General features: G+C 36.7%; 1 protein-coding gene across 3 annotated transcripts in view; it reads left to right on the top strand.

Annotated features, from left to right (window-relative positions):
• TDRD3 (tudor domain containing 3) overlaps positions 1-19,857 on the top strand; it is a 96,762-nt gene that overhangs the window by 65,717 nt on the left and 11,188 nt on the right. For all 3 annotated transcript variants that reach the window (XM_083854572.1, XM_083854571.1, XM_083854570.1), the window contains exons 11-12: positions 2,539-3,377; positions 5,328-5,453. In XM_083854572.1, the coding sequence (XP_083710698.1) occupies positions 2,539-3,377; positions 5,328-5,453 (965 nt within the window). The remainder of the gene's footprint in view (positions 1-2,538; positions 3,378-5,327; positions 5,454-19,857) is intronic.

Below are 19,857 nucleotides of genomic sequence, written 5' to 3'. Positions count from 1 at the left end.
TTGTATGTACTAAGTACAAACTAAGTACATCTCATTTCAGGAAATGTTAATTCATTTAGAAAAAGGGCAAAGGACAGTCCTTTAGAGGAAATGTTTTGAGTCTAAGTCAAACCTAAAATCCTGCCACCTAGGAAAGTATTACCATGCCCAATCTAGTCATGACTCCATTCCTGTTTTTTTTTTCTGTTGGAACAGTGAATTTAATTTAATGTTACAGAATATTAAATAAGATGATTTATAGTGAATTAGGTTAGAATTTTATACACATTTTTCTGTAATGGTGTTTACAAGAGACATTCAGGGATCATCAGATTATTCAGTCATTTCATGTGTAATTAACATTAGGAATAGACCTAAGAACTTAGGTTAGGCTTAGGAAGAGTGGAAGCCTGAGCATTTTACTACCAGAAGAGAAGAGGTATAAATTAAGAATGTTGTGAACAAAGACTGTTAAATAATTAATTAGGAAGTTAAATCTTTCTAGATGATAGGAAGTCTGTAAGATTGGTATTATACAGAAGTGGAGAAGTGTAATGAAGATACTTAGTAAAAAGTTGCTTATATAAAGTAAAGAAAAACGGTGTTTTCATGTCTCATTTGTAAAGAAGAAATGAAGAGGTACTTCTAATTTATAAGATTTTACTCTGACAAAAAAACCTACAAGATTTAAAATCATCTTTGCATTTTTAAAAAGAAGATGCATGTTTATGAAATTCTTGTATCTTTCTGAGTAGTATATATTTACATATTAATGCATTAACAATGTGATAGGTTTCAAAGTAATAAATTATAGAGTAAGATCTTTTTTACCAAGATCATATTCAAGCTAATCCTTATGTATGCTTCTGTCATGTTAAAAACACTAGGTCATTTTAGTAACACAAATGTGACTTCTAAAAGTTATACTAGGTCAAATAAATGTAAAAATTTAGCTAGATTCTTATTGCGCAATTTAATAAATGGATAAAAATTCTGTGAGCTACTAATAATAATGCGATGCTTGAAAGTGTTTTTCTCAAAAAAACCCCAAAAAACAGGTAAAATTTACATTTTAATTTTATTATGAAAATTGATACATTTGCTGTCAGGTATCAGCATTCATTGTTTCTAGTAGTAACATTCCTTTCCATGGGAGTGCATGAGAGCCTGAGTGCACAGTCCCACCAGGGCCATGCAGGCCCAGGCTCTTGGACACAAGCAAGAGAATGACACCTTTGCAGGTGCATGGCACAAAATTGCTCATGTAAACATGAATCCCTTTAATGGATTTATGTTTTCCTTTTCCATCAAATATAAAGTCTGCTAGCAGATCTCATACCCAGCCAGCAACATGCACACACCCATGTGAGTCTCTCCTGGCTAGGAGACCCCTCACCTCTGGTACCTACCTCAGACACCTCTGGTCCAGTTTGTTGGCTGGTACAGCCTGGAGCTGCTCGGAGGGTTATGTGAATGTACTTTATATAGATCTGGCCACTGTGTGGGCCCAGACTGGGGGTCTCCCTGCTAGATGGCCTTCACGACCCATGGTCTCTCCAATATTCAGCTGCTAGGTCTTCCTTGTCCCAGTTACCAGCTTATCCTACCTCAAATTTGCCAGTAGGTTAAAAAACACGTCCCCTCATATACACAACAGAGAATTTAATAAGGAGATGAGACAGGTTACGGTGATCACATGGAGGACTGTATTGACCAGGAACCTTCTTACTTGCAGCTTTCCTGTTTAATCTTATTTCTTCTTTCTTTTCCCCTGGGTTCATCTTCATTTCTCCCCTCCTTTTACTCTTCACCTAAATAACCCATTAAAAATTCCATGTTTTCCTAAAAAGCTCATAATTCTATAAAAAAGTTTCACAGGTACCCACAGCTCCCTTCCTCTCCAGCAGGCCATGTTTCCTCTTTTTAGTGATATTCATGATAATCTTGTCTTTATTCTCATCAGTTAAGAGTTCTGGTTGAAGCTCTTAAAGGTTACACTGAAGCAGGTCCTGTTATGGCTCACTGATCAGAGTCTCTGGAGTTTTGGTCTTTGATACTGTTCTTGTTATCTACATTTTGCCATCTGTGTTAATTTTATCACTTCTGTTTCTTGCCTTTTCTCTTTTATCCTGAATGGCTGTTAACAAGTATTTTTACAGAAAGTTTCAATTTAGATTAAAAGTATTCCCTTTTCCTCCTAATTTTTCTCCCTCCTCCTTTCTCCGTGTTGGAATTCTATTTTTGTGTCTTAGGTGGCTCTTACTCAAGTAGGTTGTTGATGTCCATAGGGAGGAACGAGTAATCTTGAAATTTATGCCTCGCTCTTCTCTTGCTCATAGGTGATTTGCTTCTAAGTACAGCCCAGAGTAGTGTATATTTTACAGTGATTAGGAATTGCAGTTCAAATGTGTCTGCTTAATGGTGTGTACCATTCTATTTCCATGTCACAAAGGTGCATACATTTCTAAAGAGTACTGTTGCTTTATCAGAGTCTGAAACAGTCTTTCTAAAATGTATTTGTGTGAAATATGTTAATTAAAATAATTCTTTTCTTTGTAGAACCAAAATTGCAATTTCAGCCAACACATCAAGTACAACACAAAGTTATGAATACAGAACAGAATGGCATCAAAGAGAATCATTCAAGACATGTTTCTCGCAATGACATGAGACAACCAAGGAATGAGAAACCCCCTCGTTTTCAAAAGGATTTTCAGAATTCAAGGCAGGCTTTGGAAAGTGGTGGGTTACCAAGAAACAGAGGTCCTGAAAGGCACAGCTCTTTAGAGCACTGGACAGATGAAAAAAATAAAAGTGACAGACACTATCCTAGAAATGATCGGTCAAAGGATTTGGGTTATCCCATAACCACTCACCAGAGTGATATTACTTTCAAAAAAAGGGATAACAACATGCAAAACAGAGTAGGAAAAGGAGTGTCTTTCACAGAATTCAAGGAAAATTCTGCTGCTCAAGATGTGACAGACAACAATAACCAGAAACGTGGGAAAAGGGAAAACCAAACACACAATTCTGAAAATTTTTGTGATAGGAAGGCACGAACAATAAGTAGTGAAGCCTTTATGGTAAAAAGTGAGCAACATTTTGGTGTTAATAATGATTACCAAAATCCCAGTAGGACTGATAATTTTAGTGCTGTACCAAATGGAGATACTGAGCATCATCAGAAAGGAAGACGAGTAGGACCTATCAAATCGTCAGGACCCACTGCGATCCCATCTTTTGATGATAAAATGTTGTATTACAACACCGGTCCTAAAAGGAGAACTGGGCCCATCAAACCAGAGAAAATATTGGAACCATCGATTCACATGGAGTATGGAAAAAGTTGGAGACCAGGGGATGAATGTTTTGCTCTTTATTGGGAAGACAACAAGGTATGCCTTTGCCAAATGAAAAGTATCTCAAACTGTACCTCTAATGTTATCTTATGCACATGAAGGAGATATTTAGCACACTACTACTGAGACATAGCCTTTGTTCATAGGTGTGTAGTGTGCTTCTTGCCTAGCTCCATGGTCTGTTTTTTATATTTATGACATATGTCATTATATTCGTTGCATGAAACTTTTAAAGTGCTTAAATCAAGTCCTTGTTTCTCTCACGTAGGTGGAGTTTAGGATGACTTACACTCCTCACTGAAGCATTTGACTTAAGTGCCGAAAGTTTGAAAGGATGAATATGGATCTAGGTGCCCATATTCTGTACTGAGAAACAAAACCAGGATGCTGTGCTATCTAGAATGTCTGTAATGGTAGATGTGTAATACCTTTTTCTGGAACAGGTCAGCGTGCAATCTTTAGCAGCACAAAGGAAGAATAAAATCTGCAAGAATGAGGCTGTAAAAAACCTGCCAGCTGTCTTTTAATCATTACAGAACAGAAACAGCAAAAGGCTTAATTTTGATTAACACTTACATATTATTAGCCAGAGATTTTGTGGCAAATTAATTATGCTGCGTGATAGTTTTGTATTACTGATTTTTTAAAAGCTTAAATATTTTATTTTCAGCTCTTTTTCCCAGTAATAAGATTTCTCCTGTAGCAGGACATTTTGCTTTCTTCTCCTGCTTTCTTCTGCTAAGAAAGTTTTAGACTTTTCTTTGATTTGTCATCATCTGTTCAAGTGTTCTCTGCTACTCTTCATGGGTAGTTTCTTTGGGTTTTGACTCTTTCTGATAATCTGAGAAGTACATTAAATATTGTTGTTTTTTAAGTATGTTTTATTCACACCTTTTTCTGCTTTTTAAGAATTTTTGTTATGTTTACTTTATGTTAATTATTATAAGTGTTTTCCTTTTTTTTTGGTCTGCATTAGCTCAGCAGCATAGCTTCATTTTTCTCTTTTTTGCTAGTATGACTAAAATCAATGATAAACCATGGAGGATTTTTGGTAGTGGCAACATATAGTCAGTTGAATCTCTTAAATAGGAATACATAGTTGAGTGGATAGATTAGTGTGAAGTATAATGACATATTACTGAATTGTTTCCTGTTTTGAGAAGCATACTTGCATAACTGTGAAATGAGATCTTGAAATTTTGGAAAGTACAAACCTTGTAAGATAAATACTTATGAAATAATCCCGGACTGTTATGTATTCAGCAGATTAGAAGGTGTGTTTTGGACAGTAATTGGTTTCTTGGTAGTTAAAGTAAATGCTGCTACTCACTTCTAGGGCAATTTTGAAATGTGATGATAAAATGCAGTACGGAGCTTAACCATGTTAGGAGGTAGTGATTTCTTTGTGTTCAGTCACATAGAAGTGATTAAATACCTTCAAGAAAGCTATATTTGCATAAATGTAGAAAAGCTAACTTTTGTATTTAGAAAAAGGAGTTTATGAAGGGGCAGTTTTATCATATTTTCACCATATTTTTATCATGTTTTATTATGTGATAAGATAGGTATACCTAAGTACATACATGCAAGCCATGTCAGTATATGGCTGATAAGCACTTACAGGTGTATACTTTAAGTAAACCACTTACAATAGCATTTCTCTGTATGCAGCAGGATTTATGTTAGTGATGAATTTGTTCTGCTTTCAGAGAGATGAAAACAGGTCTCTTAAATGCTTATTCTACTTAAATAAGCTGCGTATTTTCTCAATGAGTATTCTGAATACATTCTGCCATGTCCTTGGAGTCTGCCATGTGTAATTTTAAGATACCTGGTTTCATATCTAGTACAAATTTAAAACAAAATATAATACTGCCTAAGACTAAATGTACACACACGCACACAGACATATGTGAAAAGGAAATTTTAAAGTATTTGTGGTATTTCTGGTTGTATTTTGTGACCTTTGAAAATTTCTCTTTTAAGTTCTACCGGGCAGAAATTGAAGCTCTCCATTCTTCTGGGACAACTGCAGTTGTTAAATTCAGTGATTATGGAAATTATGAAGAGGTGCTTCTCAGCAACATCAGACCTGTTCATGCAGACACATGGGTATGTGACAACAAATTGTATTAAAAAATATAAACTACATAGTCTGTACAAAATATGTAACTCTTAAGCAATTAGTGCCTACTCATGCAAAGAATGCTACTTACATGTGTAGGGAAATAGTTGTGCAAATACATGAACAAAATCTCAGATTTTAGTTGTCTATATGAAACCTGATAGACCTGTATTATGATGTGATATTGTTCCTGTATAATAAATTTCAACTGTATTGTTTGAAAATGAATAATTGATCTGTCAGCCGAACAACTTTATGCATGTTTTCTCTCTTAAAAATTGTTACTTACTCTATTCAACCCAGTTTTTGTTTTATTTCATGTACATTGTATGTTGTTCTGTAAGGGTTAGGAGACAGTCATTTAAAACGTATGTTCTGAAGCTTTTCACTACATGTGTATGTATGACTAAAAATAGGTATCTGTATCCCTTTATTTTGTATCATGATTTTATTCTTGTTTCAATGATTTTTTCTTTGCCAAATATTGCAGTGGTCATGTATGCATCAAAATCTGTTTCATGAAGTTTAGAATGTATTAGCCTTATGGAAGTTGGAAATTTCAAAAGGCCTTACTAGTGAATGTCATGGAAGCAAGAGATACATTTTGATTAAAAAAAATATCAGGAAAGCAAAATTCTTTGCTGTTTACTTTTACTATAAAAGGCTGCACAAAAAATACATGTTTGCATATAGATTCCTTAATGATGAGTTGACTGTGCTTATTTTTAATTCTTACTTTTGAGTCATAGAGCCATGTTACTGCTGCTGCAGAGGCTTCCCAGTGGTACTGTTGTCTGTAGCACTCAGATGCCTCTGAGATGGCCTTTTTGTACTTAAAAAGATACCTGAAACTCTTCCCAGCCCATGCATTGCTGTTTGTATGAAAATTGACCCTTTTTTTCCCCCCTTCTTTTTGTTCTAATAGCTGACCAGTAAAATGCTAGTTACTTACTGTATGATTGTATTATTTTAACCCTTTTTCTGGGTTAATAATCAGACTTTCCTTCATTTGATTTTGAGGAATGGCTTTTATTTTACTTTAAGCCACTGAATGTTAGCTTTCACAGTCTAAGAACTTGGACTAATATTAAGACTAAGTTGATCCTCACAGTGAGGTGCTATTTCCTACTTGATGCTAGTAGTGAAGTGGTCATTTTCCCTGCCTCTTCTGCCTATGTCTGACCGTGTGTTCTTCCTCATCCCTCTACTCCCATGTTGGATTGTCAGTCATGTAGCCACAGGATGAGTTGAATGAAATGGACTGCATTCTTGTTCCCCTAGGTTGGCTTATTTTATTTCAGAGTTAGTTTGTTAAAGCTGACACAAGGGTGGGACAATGTATAGAGAGGCGATTCTGACAATAAGTACCATAATCCTGACATCCTGCTGCATCCTGATTGAGTTATTGAGGCTTCCTCTATTGTCACTGGAGACAAAAGAGAAATTTCCAAGGACACTCAGTCCATTCAGAAGTGAAAAATACCTTTCTCAAGGTTCTTTTCTCTCTTAAGATAGCCTAGTTGAATTTCTGTAATTCAACCAACGAAATTTCAGATCATTATAGTTACACAAGATAAATGCCAATCAACATCTTCATAGTAAACATAATTTTAATGGGTTGTTTTCTGACAAATTACTCTTTTGTTGCTAGAAGGTCCTTGCAGTTATAGGATTTTTGCAGAAGAAAGTTATTAGCACCTACCTCTTCACTTCTTTGTGTTTAGGTGCTAAGCATAATCCTCATAATGCATTTGCAGTTCTTAATCACCCATTGATACTCAGATTTGTTTTTTAAGCTGAACACTGTTGGTCATTTTTCTTTGTCTCAGTGTTCTTATTAATATATAAATCTAGATAGCATGCATGAATGATAGCATGCAAAATGAAGTTATCATGCTGCTTAGTTCTTTGACTTAAGATTCAAGTAACTTGGTTGTATTTCCTCTTTACAAGAGAACAAAACAGATTTTAAACTGACTTTAATAATTACTTTTCCTTCACTAAGCAATACTATTGGCCCCAAGGAACACGTATTACTGGAAATATCATGCTGATTTTTATTTCAGTTGTTCCAGATAATTTTCAGATAGCAAAGTAAAGTCCCTTTTGCAGGTGCTTGGGTCTATCAGTGCTTGTCAGTTTTTAAACATCACCTCCTGAGGGCACATGAGCAAGCAGTTCCCAAATATTGGAAGTCAAGCAGGCAAGGCAGAAGGCTGGCTTGGCTGAATGGCAATCTTCTCTTGGAAATATAGCAAAAAAGGATGGTGTATGCCCAGTGGAAATAGGGTCAGGTGGCATGGGAGGAATGTAGAGATGCTGCTTGCCGCTGTAGGGAGAAAATTAATAATCCAAAGCTCAAATAGAGTTGAAGCTGCCAGAAATGTGGAGGGCAATAAAAAAGAGTTTTTTCAAGTATGGTAATGCAATAGGCAGTGTAAAAATAACATCAGCCCATTACAGGACAAGGATGGTCACCTCACAAACAGGGGCAGGGACAAGGCACAAGGTTTGGTACATTCTTTGCCTCCATCTTCAACATGGGATGATGGACGAAGGGAGTCTCAGTGCCCTGAGCCATGACTGTGGGAATCGTCAACTCCCAGCTGACTCTGAAATTGTGTGGGATCTGCTGGTCCAGCTGGATCCCTACAAATCTATGGAGCCTGATGGGATTCATCCAAGAATCCTCAAAGAACTGCCTGATGTAATTGCAAAACCTCTCTCAATGATTTTTGAGTGATCTTGGGAATCTGGAGAGGTCCCAGCTGACTGGAAGCTGGCCAACGCTATCCCACTTTTCAAGAGGGGTAAAGAGGACCCTGAAAACTACAGACCTTATAGTCTCACTTCAGTGCCTGGTAAAATCATGGAAAAGATTATTCTGGGAGGTATTGAAAAACACCTGGAGGACAATGCACTCATCAGTCACAGCCAGCACAGCTTTGTGTGGGGAAGTCCTCCTTGTCAAACCTGATTTCCTTCTATGACAGGGTAACAGATAGCTGACCCAGGAAAGCCAATTGATTTAATTTTTTTGTATTTCAGTAAAGCTTTTGATGCTTTCACAGTATCCTCATGGACAAAATGTCCAGCCCACAGCTGGATAAACACGTCATATGGTGGATGAGCAGCTGGCTCTTAGATCAGGTGCAGAGGATTGTAGCGAATAAGGTGACATCAGAGTTTTGGTGACTGGTCACTAGTGGGTTCTGCAGGCTTCATACTCAGCCCTGTGCTCTTCAACATCTTCATTAACAACTTAGTCATAGCTCTCAAAGGAATAAGTCTGCCAATGACACCAAACTGGGAGGAGCTGTTGACTCCCTCGAGGGTAGAGACGCTCTTCAGAGAGACTCAGACAAATCAGAGGGCTAGGCACTCACTAGTTGTGTGAGGTTTAACAAGGACAAGTGCTGGATTTTCCACCTGGAATGGGGCAAACCTGATTACATGTGTACTCTAGGTAATGAGAGGCTGGAAGGCAGTGCTGCAGAATGGGGCCTGGGAGTCCTGCTCAATGGCAAGTTGAGTCATCACTGTGCCCTGGCAGCCAGGAGGGCCAGCCGTGTCCAGGAGGGCATCAGGTACAGGGTCATCAACCACTCAGAGGAGATTGTCCTGCTCTGCTCTGGGTGTTGCCTCACCTCCAGTCCTGTGTACAGTTTTGGACACCACAATGTAGGAAAGAAATTACCTATTAGCATCCAGAGGAGGGCAACAAGCATGGTGAAGGGCCTTGAGGGGAAGCCTTGTGGGGATTGGCTAAGGTCATTTGGTTTGTTCAGCCTGGAGGAATCTCAGGGCAGACCTCGTTAAGGTCTTCAACACCTTCATGAGGGGAAGAGGAGGGGCAGGTACCTATCTCTTCACTCTTGTGACCAGTGACAAGACCCAAGGAAGTGGCATGAAATGGCATGAGTCAGGGGGGGATATTAGAAAAAGATTTTACACCCAGAGGGTAATTGAGCACTAGAACAGGCTCCCCAGGGAAGTGGTCACAGCACCAAACCTGACAAAGCTCAAGAAGCATTTGCACAATGCTCTCATACACAGGGTGTGTTTATTGGGATGTCCTGTGCAGGGCCAGGAGTTGGACCTGATGATTGTTGTCAGTCCCTCATTCAGCATATTCTGTGATTACACAATTCTTAATCTTTTTTCTCTGTCTGTACTGAAAACTTCTCTGTACTGAAATATGCTGTATGTGAGTTCTGATGTCCTAATTCAAACTCCTTTTTGAAAGAGTTGCTGATATTGAGAGAAGACATAGTGAACTTTATTGAGGCATTGTCTTAGAATTTTTCTTCGTTGTTTATTTCAATATTCTTTGTTTAGTACTTATGTTGAATTTAATTTTTTGTCCAGTAAATATAAATGGATGAAAAATACCACTGGGGGGAAGAATAAAAAGCAAAGCAAAACATTGCTTGGCTAGTCACTTGAAAGAACAGCCAAAGTACCACAGTGACCTTATTTTCATGACATTACATATTTAAGCACCTAAGCTTCTGGTCTGCTTTTGGCAACCTTTATAAGTGATTTTTGGTTTGTTTGGGGTTTTTTTGGTGGTTTTTTTGCTTTGTTTTGTTTTCTCTTAACTGTAGATCAACTCTGTCTCATACTCTCAGAATACATTGTGCTTATGACCTTAATGAAAAAAGGATAATTGATTGTGTACTGTCCATTACCCAGCTTGCCCAGAGTTCTTGTAAGTTTTCAGTCTGTCTGACACCTTACATGCAGTTATTTATCTTTCTGATGACTAGAATTAGAAGATAAAGCTGAGTTTTACATTAGGTAAACCAAAAAGGTAGTGGGGATTTTATTTCAATAATCGCATACTATACCAATACAAATACATTTAAGAACACTAGAACTGTTTATTGCTTTTCTTAGTGCCTGAAAAATATGTCCTAGGTATTCAGTTCATAAATATTTTTAATAATAAAACTGCATTTGGATTCCACTATTCTAGGGTTCTTATAAGTGTCCTGTATGTAACACTACAATACTGTATTCCACAAATTCCCTCAATGTAGCAGGGGCTACTTAATTCAAGTATTTTAATCTGAATAAAAAAAGTCACTGAAACGCCACTGTAGAAGTAAGAACTGCTTGTTTTTTCTTGTAAAAGATGTAAAATTATACTAATAACTGAAAAGCATTGAAAGGACCTTCCTGAATCACTTAATTATTTGTTCTGTGGAAAAAAAATAAAGTCAAGATAATACTTCAAACTCTAAGTCTTAATTTTATTCTCTAATATGTAGGATATTTTTCCCTTAATAAATTATGAAAATGTGTATTCTAAGTGTTTATCTTGTGACATTTTTTCCCAAAGCCAAGTAAGTCTTTGCTTTGTTTTCCATTCTCTATTTCCTTAGTAATGTCATGGGCCTTTTTCCATCCTATTTACACTACAATTACCTTTTTTTGTTTTCTACTGCTGTATGAAGGAAATAAATATCGGCATGTTCCCTATGTATGCATGTAGTTTCACTTATATATGTTATAGCCTTAACTGATTGTTCTCTAAACAAGCTGGAATTCTTACAGATTCTTTCCTTACAATTATTCTAATTCCTTAAGAATTCCAATTATGAAGTGAAGCTTATACTTTAGCTTCAGTATCTTGCACTGTATTTTTGCATAAAAATTTAAGAAGACAAAAGATTATTATTAAGGCATAAATATGATTCATATTCATAGTTTTTCTATAGTTTGTTTTGTTCTGTGCAGACTGAAGATCCACTTGCCAGGTTTTCTCAACTCATTCCCCCAGTAAGGAATGAGCTGCGAGAGGAAACTCTTCAGGATCCAATAACAAGATCTTGGATTGCAGTTAATTCTTGCTGGCAGACAGTTCAGAGTTCAAGTTTGATAACACTGTGTCTTGTCACAGAGCTTTAAGAGCTTCTGTATGTGTTGAATTCCCTTAAACTGTAATGCAGGGCTTGATCATACCAGTCCCATTTCAGGTAAGTGAAGAGGTAAACTCCTGTCAGTTTTCTGAAGGTGTTTGAACCTCTCCCCAGCAGTGTAAAGAGCAGTGCTGAAAACAACTAAATGAAAAAGGGTTACAGCTGCTGCTTTAAACTGGAGAAGACTTTTGCCTACCTGTTTTATGGAGGTGTTGAACACATTCAAATGTCTTTATGACAGGCTAATAACTACTTGAAGAATTGGGTGCTGTTTCTTTATGGCATTTAGGCCTGGATGCCCTTGGCATCACACTGGTCTTTTCGTGTTGTGTGTCAAGCAGGAAATCTTTCCCCCTGAATAAATAGGTGGGTGCAGTAGATAAACATGTCCTGGTTGGATCTCTTATCTAGCTTCTGTCTTCATTGACTACACAAAAAACCAAGGCTGGTAAAAGAGAATGTTACAGTCTCATTAATCAATTTTAAGATTCCTGTAGAAAAAATGTCCCTGATTACTGCATCAGAGAAGACTTTTGATATCTTTAATTCTTTGGCTTCTGTACTGTTAGGAAAATCTCCAGAATAATTTTGCAGTTCAGAATAATTCAGTGGCTTAATTCATTAAATGAAGGCTGAGTGTTTTGGACTACTCATCTTCCTGAGTGGTGGTGGACATTTGTTGAAATTAATCTAAAACATTACTACTGTGAATTTAGTTTACACAAAAAGCTATCTTTTGGCTTTATGAAAGCACTTGAGATGTAGGCAGTAATTTTGCTGGGATGTGCCTTACTTTCCATCAAGATGTGGTAATATCAGTTCCCCCTGTCCTCCTAGGCTGAAAAATTGCTTTTCACAGTCTATCTTAAACTTTTTTTTTTTTTTTCCTACTTGAGACTTTTTGTACTCACTGGAAATATTGCCTTAAATTCTATTGTATCTTTTACAATACACCATCATACATGCCCCTACACAGTTAACCTTCAGATTCTCTCAGGGTAATTCTTTTATGTAATTATTTATTTCCCCAACCTTCTTTTAAGGAGAATTATTTAGAGACAAACTTTTTGGAAACCACTTATCCTGATCAACTGCTAGTATTTTTTTTTCTTTAGCACCTTTGTCCTCTGAGAAGCTACATAGTTTTTGAGACTTTAACTTTTTGTATCTATGTTGGAATATAGACCCATGTTCACAATTTAGCTATTCTTCTGTAAGTTACTAGCCCTTAGCTGCAACATGGTAACTGACATTGAAAGGTGGTTAAAGAACTGCATTTTACTTTTTAATAAACTAAAAGGAGGCAAATTTCAATTGAGGAGGTAATTTCTACCAAGTGGGCATAAAACACGGGCTTTCAATTTTCTGCTTGTATCATTAGGCATTATAAAATATATTTGTGTCTTCACCTTGAGCATTTCATAGTCATCAGACTACGAAATATTGTTACAAATTATTACCAGCTGTACAAATCATATTAAGGACCTATTGTTCTTGGGGTTTATGATTATGGAAAATAGTAATGACAGTTAAAGCAGCACACTTGGAACATTACACTGTTCTTCTCCTTCTCCCCTTGTTATTAATTGCAATTGCATATGATGACAATTCATTATTTGGAGTCTGCATATGGCTTTTTCCTTGGGTTGTTTATTTTGAGACTGTTCCTCACTAAATAGGCCTTTAAAATGAGTTGTAATTTTGTTTTGAGATAGTGTAGCTTTACTTGGTTAAAGTATTGTTTTTGATCCTGCTCTAGTGTGATTAAAGTTCTTCAGAATCTCATTTTGAGAATTCTGAAAGATTTTATGCTTGGATTTCCCTGTATTGCCTGTGTTGAGATTGAATATGTTGAGTAAAAGAAGTTGCGTAAAAATATCTGGACTGTTCTTGCCATCACTGTTTCTGTCCTGATTCCTGTGTCTTCTTCACTTTCCCATGTTCTGAGTTTGTCCACATTTCACAGATTAATTCAAAGGATTTTAATTAAAGAGGAAATTAGAGGAATTGGTGTAGTATTCCTGACTGGTTGCTTTCTAAGGAAGGGAGACATGATACTATTGGTTTGGTATTTCAGAATAGAAGGGATGATGAATATAATCATCAGAGAGTAGAGTGTGTGGGGTATGTGTGTGTGATTCCAGATCTTACTCACGTATACAGCACATGTTCAATAGATAAATTACTTAATGTACTGAAGTTTCCCTATACAGGGCTGGTTAATATCTGGAATGCTTGAGTGTTTTTCTTCCTTGTTTGATGATCTGCAGGTGTTATCAGTAATAACATCTAAAAAAAAAGTCTTTTATAATATAAGAACTAAAAAAAGAAGTTTACTATGAAGCCTTTTTTTTTTTTGGCAAGGTGATTTGTTTTTTCTTCATAAGCGTTAGAACATAAGAAATTACTTTTTTGGGCTGTTTTTTGGGGGGGGGATAAAGGGAGAAGGAAGGAGGTTGAGGGAGTTGGATTGCGTGGTTTTTGTATGTTCTGTCTTTGAGTGTTGAAGAGATCTTTGCCAAAGGGGAGAGATCATATATTTATTTGCTTTCTTATTAAACAAGTCTCACTCTCGTTCTCTAATGAGAGTGAGAGTTGGTTAATAAGAAAGCAATAAATATATGATGGCTATACAGAGGGACTTTTTATCCATGATTTGTGTATTTAATGTGTATGTCACATGTATTGAACCTCAAACATGATGGATCTTCTAATTTTCCAACTTGGAGCATTTGGTTATCCAGGTGGATATCAGGGACTATCTCACTGCTCAGTTCATATTCTCCTATGCTTATGAAGCCCGTTTATAATTGGTTTTTTTCTTTTTGTGGGGCATTTTTTTGTTTTGGTTTTGTTTTTTTTTTCCCCTTTGGCATCTAATTAGAAATGTTGCTTCTGACTTCCTAGTGAAAATCTTGAGACCTTATTTCATGCAGGCTCAAGTTGATAAAATCTTGCAGAAAAGGTTTACATAGTTACGTAATAGTTTCCTATTTGAATTTATTCTTTCTCTTCATCTCTTTTCTGATGTGGTCATTTTTGTTTTTCCTCAGACTCTGTGTTCTCATACAGGACATCCACTGTGGGTCACAAGGTGTATAGGAGCAAATGAAAGCAGTGATGTTTAGTTATTGCCGTACTCTTTGTTGCTTTCTTGACTGAGCTCCCTCAGCGTCCCATTTCAGTGTTGGACACTGCTGATGAATGTTCTTGAATGTTCTAAAACTGACAGTAAAATTTTACAATACATTGGATGTAAATTTATGGGGTTTTTCTTCTTGCTTGCATTCCTTCCTGGCCCATTCCAGTCTTGCTTCTTTTCCCTGTATGGATAATCAGCCTCTTTGATGATGTCAGACAGATGTTAGGTTACATCACCAATCCTCACAGCTGGGCATTTTGAGGCCCAGCTGATGGAAATCACATCATAAGTCACAGAATTTCATCAGTGTCTGGGATGAGAAGTGAAGCTGCGTCCCCACTGGGAGATCTGAATCTTGTACAAGTTCAGGCCAGTTGAAGGAGTCAGCTACTCAACAAAAGTTCATCAGTCAACCTGAAAATGGACTTCCTTCCATATCAAAATGGGAAGGGAAATACTTGTGGACATGAGTAACTTGGCGCTACGGGGTTGTTATGCAGTGATTTTACTTTTACACATGAAAAATTTGGTAGGGTTGTTTGGTGTTCTTTTTTTACTTTGTTCCTAACTTATTGTGTAGATGTAAAAATTATTGAAGATTGGATGTTACAGTTTTAGAATAACAGAATGGCTTAGATTGGAAAAGATCATCAAGTGAAATCATTAGTCTGCCACTGTCAGGTCCGCCACTAAACCATATCCCTAAATTCCACATCTACCAGTCTTTTAAATACTTATACAAATGGTGGCTCAACCACTTTCCTGGACATCCTGCTTCAAGGCCTGACCAAGGCTTCTGTGAAGACATTTTTTCTTGTATCCAATCTAAACCTCCCTTGGCCCAACTTGGTGATTTCCTCTTGTTGTACTCATTTCTTGGTAGAGGAGCCTGACCCCCACCTTGCTACAACCTCCTTCAAAGTAGCTCTGGAGAGTGATAAAATCTCCCCTCAGCCTTGTTTTTCCCAGGCTAAGCACAGCCCCAGCTCCCTCAGCTGCTCCTCATAGGACTTGTGCTCCAGACCTTTCACCAGCTCTGTTGCCCTTCTCTGGACATGCTCCAGCACCTCAATGTCTTTCTTGGAATGCAGGACCCAGAACTGGACAATGCACTCAAGGTGCGGCCTCATCAGTGCCCAGTACAGGGGGACAATCATTGTCCTGGTCCTGGTGGCCACACTATTGCTGATACAGGCCAGGATGCCATTGGCCTTCTTGTCCACCTGAGCACACATTGGATTATGTCCAGCCACTATCAAACAGCACTCCAGGTCCTTTTCCACTGGGCAGCTTCCCAGCCACTCTGCCCCCAGCCTGTGGGGTTGTTGTGACCCGAGTGCAGGACCTGGCACTTGGCCTTGTTGAACGTCTTGCAATTGGCCTCAGCCCATTGATCCACCCTGTCCAGATCCTTTGCAGAGTCCTCCTGCCCTCCAGCAGATAAACACTCCCACCCAACTTGGTGTCATCTGCAGACTGGCTGAAGGTGCACTTGATACCCTCATCCAGATCATTAATAAATACATAAAGCACAACTGGTCCAAGTCCTGAGCCCTGGGGAACACCATTTGTGACCACCCACCAACTGTTCTATCCTGTAGCAGTATGAAAAGTTCCTAATTTTTTTAAGCATATTTTTCCCATCATCGTTTTTTGAACCTGTTGTAGAACTTGCAGGATGACATGATCTATTTTTTTTAAGTCATTAGCTAAAATATAGATGCAATTTGGCAAATCTTATTTTAAAATACATAGCATACGAGGTACAAGAACTTTCAAGTTAAGATACTCTCTCTTTTATGGGGCTGTTCTGTGTTGTCTCATGGGCAGATTCTGTTTCAAGACTCTTTTAAATTGCTATGTTCCTGCACTACCTGTATGCAGTTTTGTTTTGGTTTTCAATTAGGTGTTGGTTAATATATGTTTCTTTAGAATTTTTCTGTATATTTATGGAAATAAAATTTGCCATGTTTTACTTTCTAATTTTTTTGTGTGCAGTCAGTCATTCACAAATAAATTCACATATGTGTTTGTTTATTAAGTATACACTTCTGTGTAGGACTTGGAGAATTAATATGACAAATTCTGTTATGGGTGAGTTGTGCATACAGCCTCCTTTTTCACGTAAAATGTGACCAAAGCTCTCTTATTCCCCATTATGATTTAGATAATGATTTTATGTCCCGACAGGAAAGCATTAGATAATTTCTCATGACATCACTGACCTTTTTCTTTTTGAAATTTATGTTGGCAGGATTTTCTGTTCATGTGCTAAAACAAATTCAGCAATACAGCAAATACTTCCTCCTCACCCCACCCTTCTAAGGGCTTGTATGGTTTTGTTCCACAAATGTACTTTGTGCAGAGAAACTGCTGATTTTTTTTTTTCCTCCCAGGCTGTGCAAGTATTATTTTTTGCTATAGTTTAGGACAGTCTATATTGCCAGCCTGACAAAAACACTTCTTTTTTCTGGATGAATGGAGAAAACCTGATGTGTCCATTGGTTCTATGTTAATTTATATGGAATATCTCACTTTAGTGTATCAACTTTTCTTTTAGAAATTGAAAATAAACCTTTAAATATTTATAGATTGATATTGATACTGCTCAGTGAAGAAGCTTTTCACTGGCAAAAGGCATATGATCTGGATGGCTTAAATATGTACTCGTAAGGAATTTTTCAAATTCATTCCTTTTTCCTATATTGAGGACACAGTGACAAATTTGCAGGAAAGGATGTGTATTTCAACACAAACTGCACAGTAACAGTTGCGTGTGTATTTGCATGTGTGCCAGAGTGAATGACTGCAAGTGTGAATAAACTGTGCAATACCCTTAAGGGGAACCCATAAGCCAGCAATATGTTTGTGGGATAATCATGCCCCATGCTTACATTATCCTAGTTTTATTGAAATGTAATTGAAAAATTGTCTATTTAGAAAATGAATGAGTGCTTTGTTTCCATAGTTGAAACAATGAAGCACAAAAAAAAGTCTGATTCCAAGTTAACTGTTGTGTTGCTTTTAGTTGTCTCAGATTAAGTATGTAATTATTTTCCTTCCCATCCATTTTTTTCCATTTCTTGATTTTTTTTTCTGAAAAATCTGCTAATTTTCTGCTACTTTCTTTCTAATGTCTGTAGCTTCACTTGAAACTCAGGATGTGTATGGTTTTAGCAGAATCATTTGAAAATTAGCTGGTCTTGAAGCTCAGGTTCTTTACATTTTCAGCAGAGGAAAAGTGAGATAATTTTAATTAAAATTAATAGTGTATATTAATTTTTCAGGGTTACCATATCATTTTAAGTCTAGTATCTTTAATTGATGTGTAATAAGGCATTAGTTGAAAAATTGCTTGTCCTGGGAGTACTTTATAGAATTTTACAGAAACTGGCCAAGAAAATATAAAATTTTCTGAGGTTTGGTTAATAAAAGCCAACAGAAAATATTTATTGTCATTAATTTATTTCAGATGCTAAAGAGAGGACTACTCAGGGAAGGGTCATCTTGAAGTTGTTATTTGGAGCATGGGAAAGCAACAGTTATTATGGGATAGTTCCATGCCACTTAATTTTACATACCATAGTTATGAACATATTTGCTTGTGGCCCATCTGTGTTAAGTGGAGAAAAAGACATATCCTCATGAGGATCATTTCCTTTTTCTAAGTGTAAATAAGGGAAACAATGGGTGTATGTTTTAGTGTTTTTCTATATTTTTTTAAAATGGCATTACAACATTTATAATGGCATTAAAGAAAAAGTTCGTTGAAACGTGGTCAGTAGCTGTAGAAATTGACTGCTTCTATATTAGGGAAATATTAACTGATTTTCCCTCTTTGTACAGAGCTTGAAAGAACAATGTAGAGTTTTATTTGTGTAGTATATCAAAATCTCAGAATCTGAGAAACAGTGAAGGAGAAAGATATCAGTACTATAGTAGGTGAAAATATTTTGTAAATGAGTAGGGATTGTTCTGGCTCCATATAGAAGGGCAACAACAGTAATTGGGTAGTTGCAGTTCAAAATCACAGGTTTTTTTTAGTAAATCATACAGTACCATCCAGCAAGTCAATTTTATACCTTTGAGGACAATTAAATTTTCTAATAGTTGCCATAATACATTTGACATTTCCAATTCTGTCACCACTGTTTTACCTAATATACTATTTTACCAGGGTGAAGCTAGGGCTAAAAACTTCAGCAAAGCTCTTGATAGTATAGACATAAAAGTCAAACCAGAGTTACCTGTGGAGGACTATACATGCAGCATATATGGGTTTAAAATACCCATGTATCTGTACTAGCTGCCTAATGCTTGTAAAGTCCTATACACAGAGAGATCCTTATTGGGTCAGGTGGGAGGAGAACTTGTATACCCTATAGATCCTTTACAATTGCTTATCTTGCATGTTCTTTACAGACAGAAGATAAGGCATTCATAGGGCTAAGAGTTTATATTAATGATCTGATGTCAGTGAGGGGGCAGCCATATGCCAAATCCCACTTACTCCTCTCATCATAATTTAATGCAGGAATTTGAATGCCCATAGGCCCAGTCTAATACAGATGTGTTGTGCACTGTAAGGAAAAAAAGAGAGCATCTGCAGGCTTACAGAGATTACTCTGGGAGAAGATTACTCTGTGAAAGGAAATGATATTTTAGGTAAGAAGACTATCTTGCAAAGAAAATTGATGAAGAACAAATATGTTGAATTAATCTGTAATAGACACTTCAAAAAAAAGTCAGTACTTGGTTAGGATCATTGGAAAATCTACATTAGTCATACTTCCTCTTTTGCTTAAATTTTTTACACCTCATTTGATAATAATTTTTGAAATTATGTCCTAAAGCCACTCTAAAGTTGTATAACAAACCTATTTCAACACCCCCACCCCACCCCACCCCCCACAAAATCCTGCTTCATTCTTAGTTATTATGGAGTTCAAAGAATCCATTTAAGTATTCAGATAAAGTAGACGTTCCAGAGAATACTGTAGACAGTTCAGCACATTATTTTTTCTTTGCAAATATAGACTATATAATATGTTGCATATTAAAAAAAAAAAAAAAAAAAAATTACATTTAGCTATTTCTAGAATACTTGTGAATTTCTCAACCTGGCCATAGTATGAGTTTTGTCTGCTTTCTTTTTTTGAGTCATCTGGATAATCTTGTGATCTGTTTTTGACTGATCCAAGCACTGGTAAGTAGAAAATGCAAAAACCAAAACAAGTACTCAAGGAGCTCAACACTGGATGATTAGGCAAAAGAAGCAAAATCTGAGAAAGGAATTTAACCAGGAAAAAAGAGATCACTTGGTGT

This window comes from Zosterops lateralis, assembly GCF_965231275.1.
Source record: "Zosterops lateralis genome assembly, chromosome: 2".
In the NCBI taxonomy this organism is placed as follows: domain Eukaryota; kingdom Metazoa; phylum Chordata; class Aves; order Passeriformes; family Zosteropidae; genus Zosterops; species Zosterops lateralis.
Note: the sequence above shows the minus strand (reverse complement) of the source record. Positions and strands in the feature narration are given on the sequence as shown.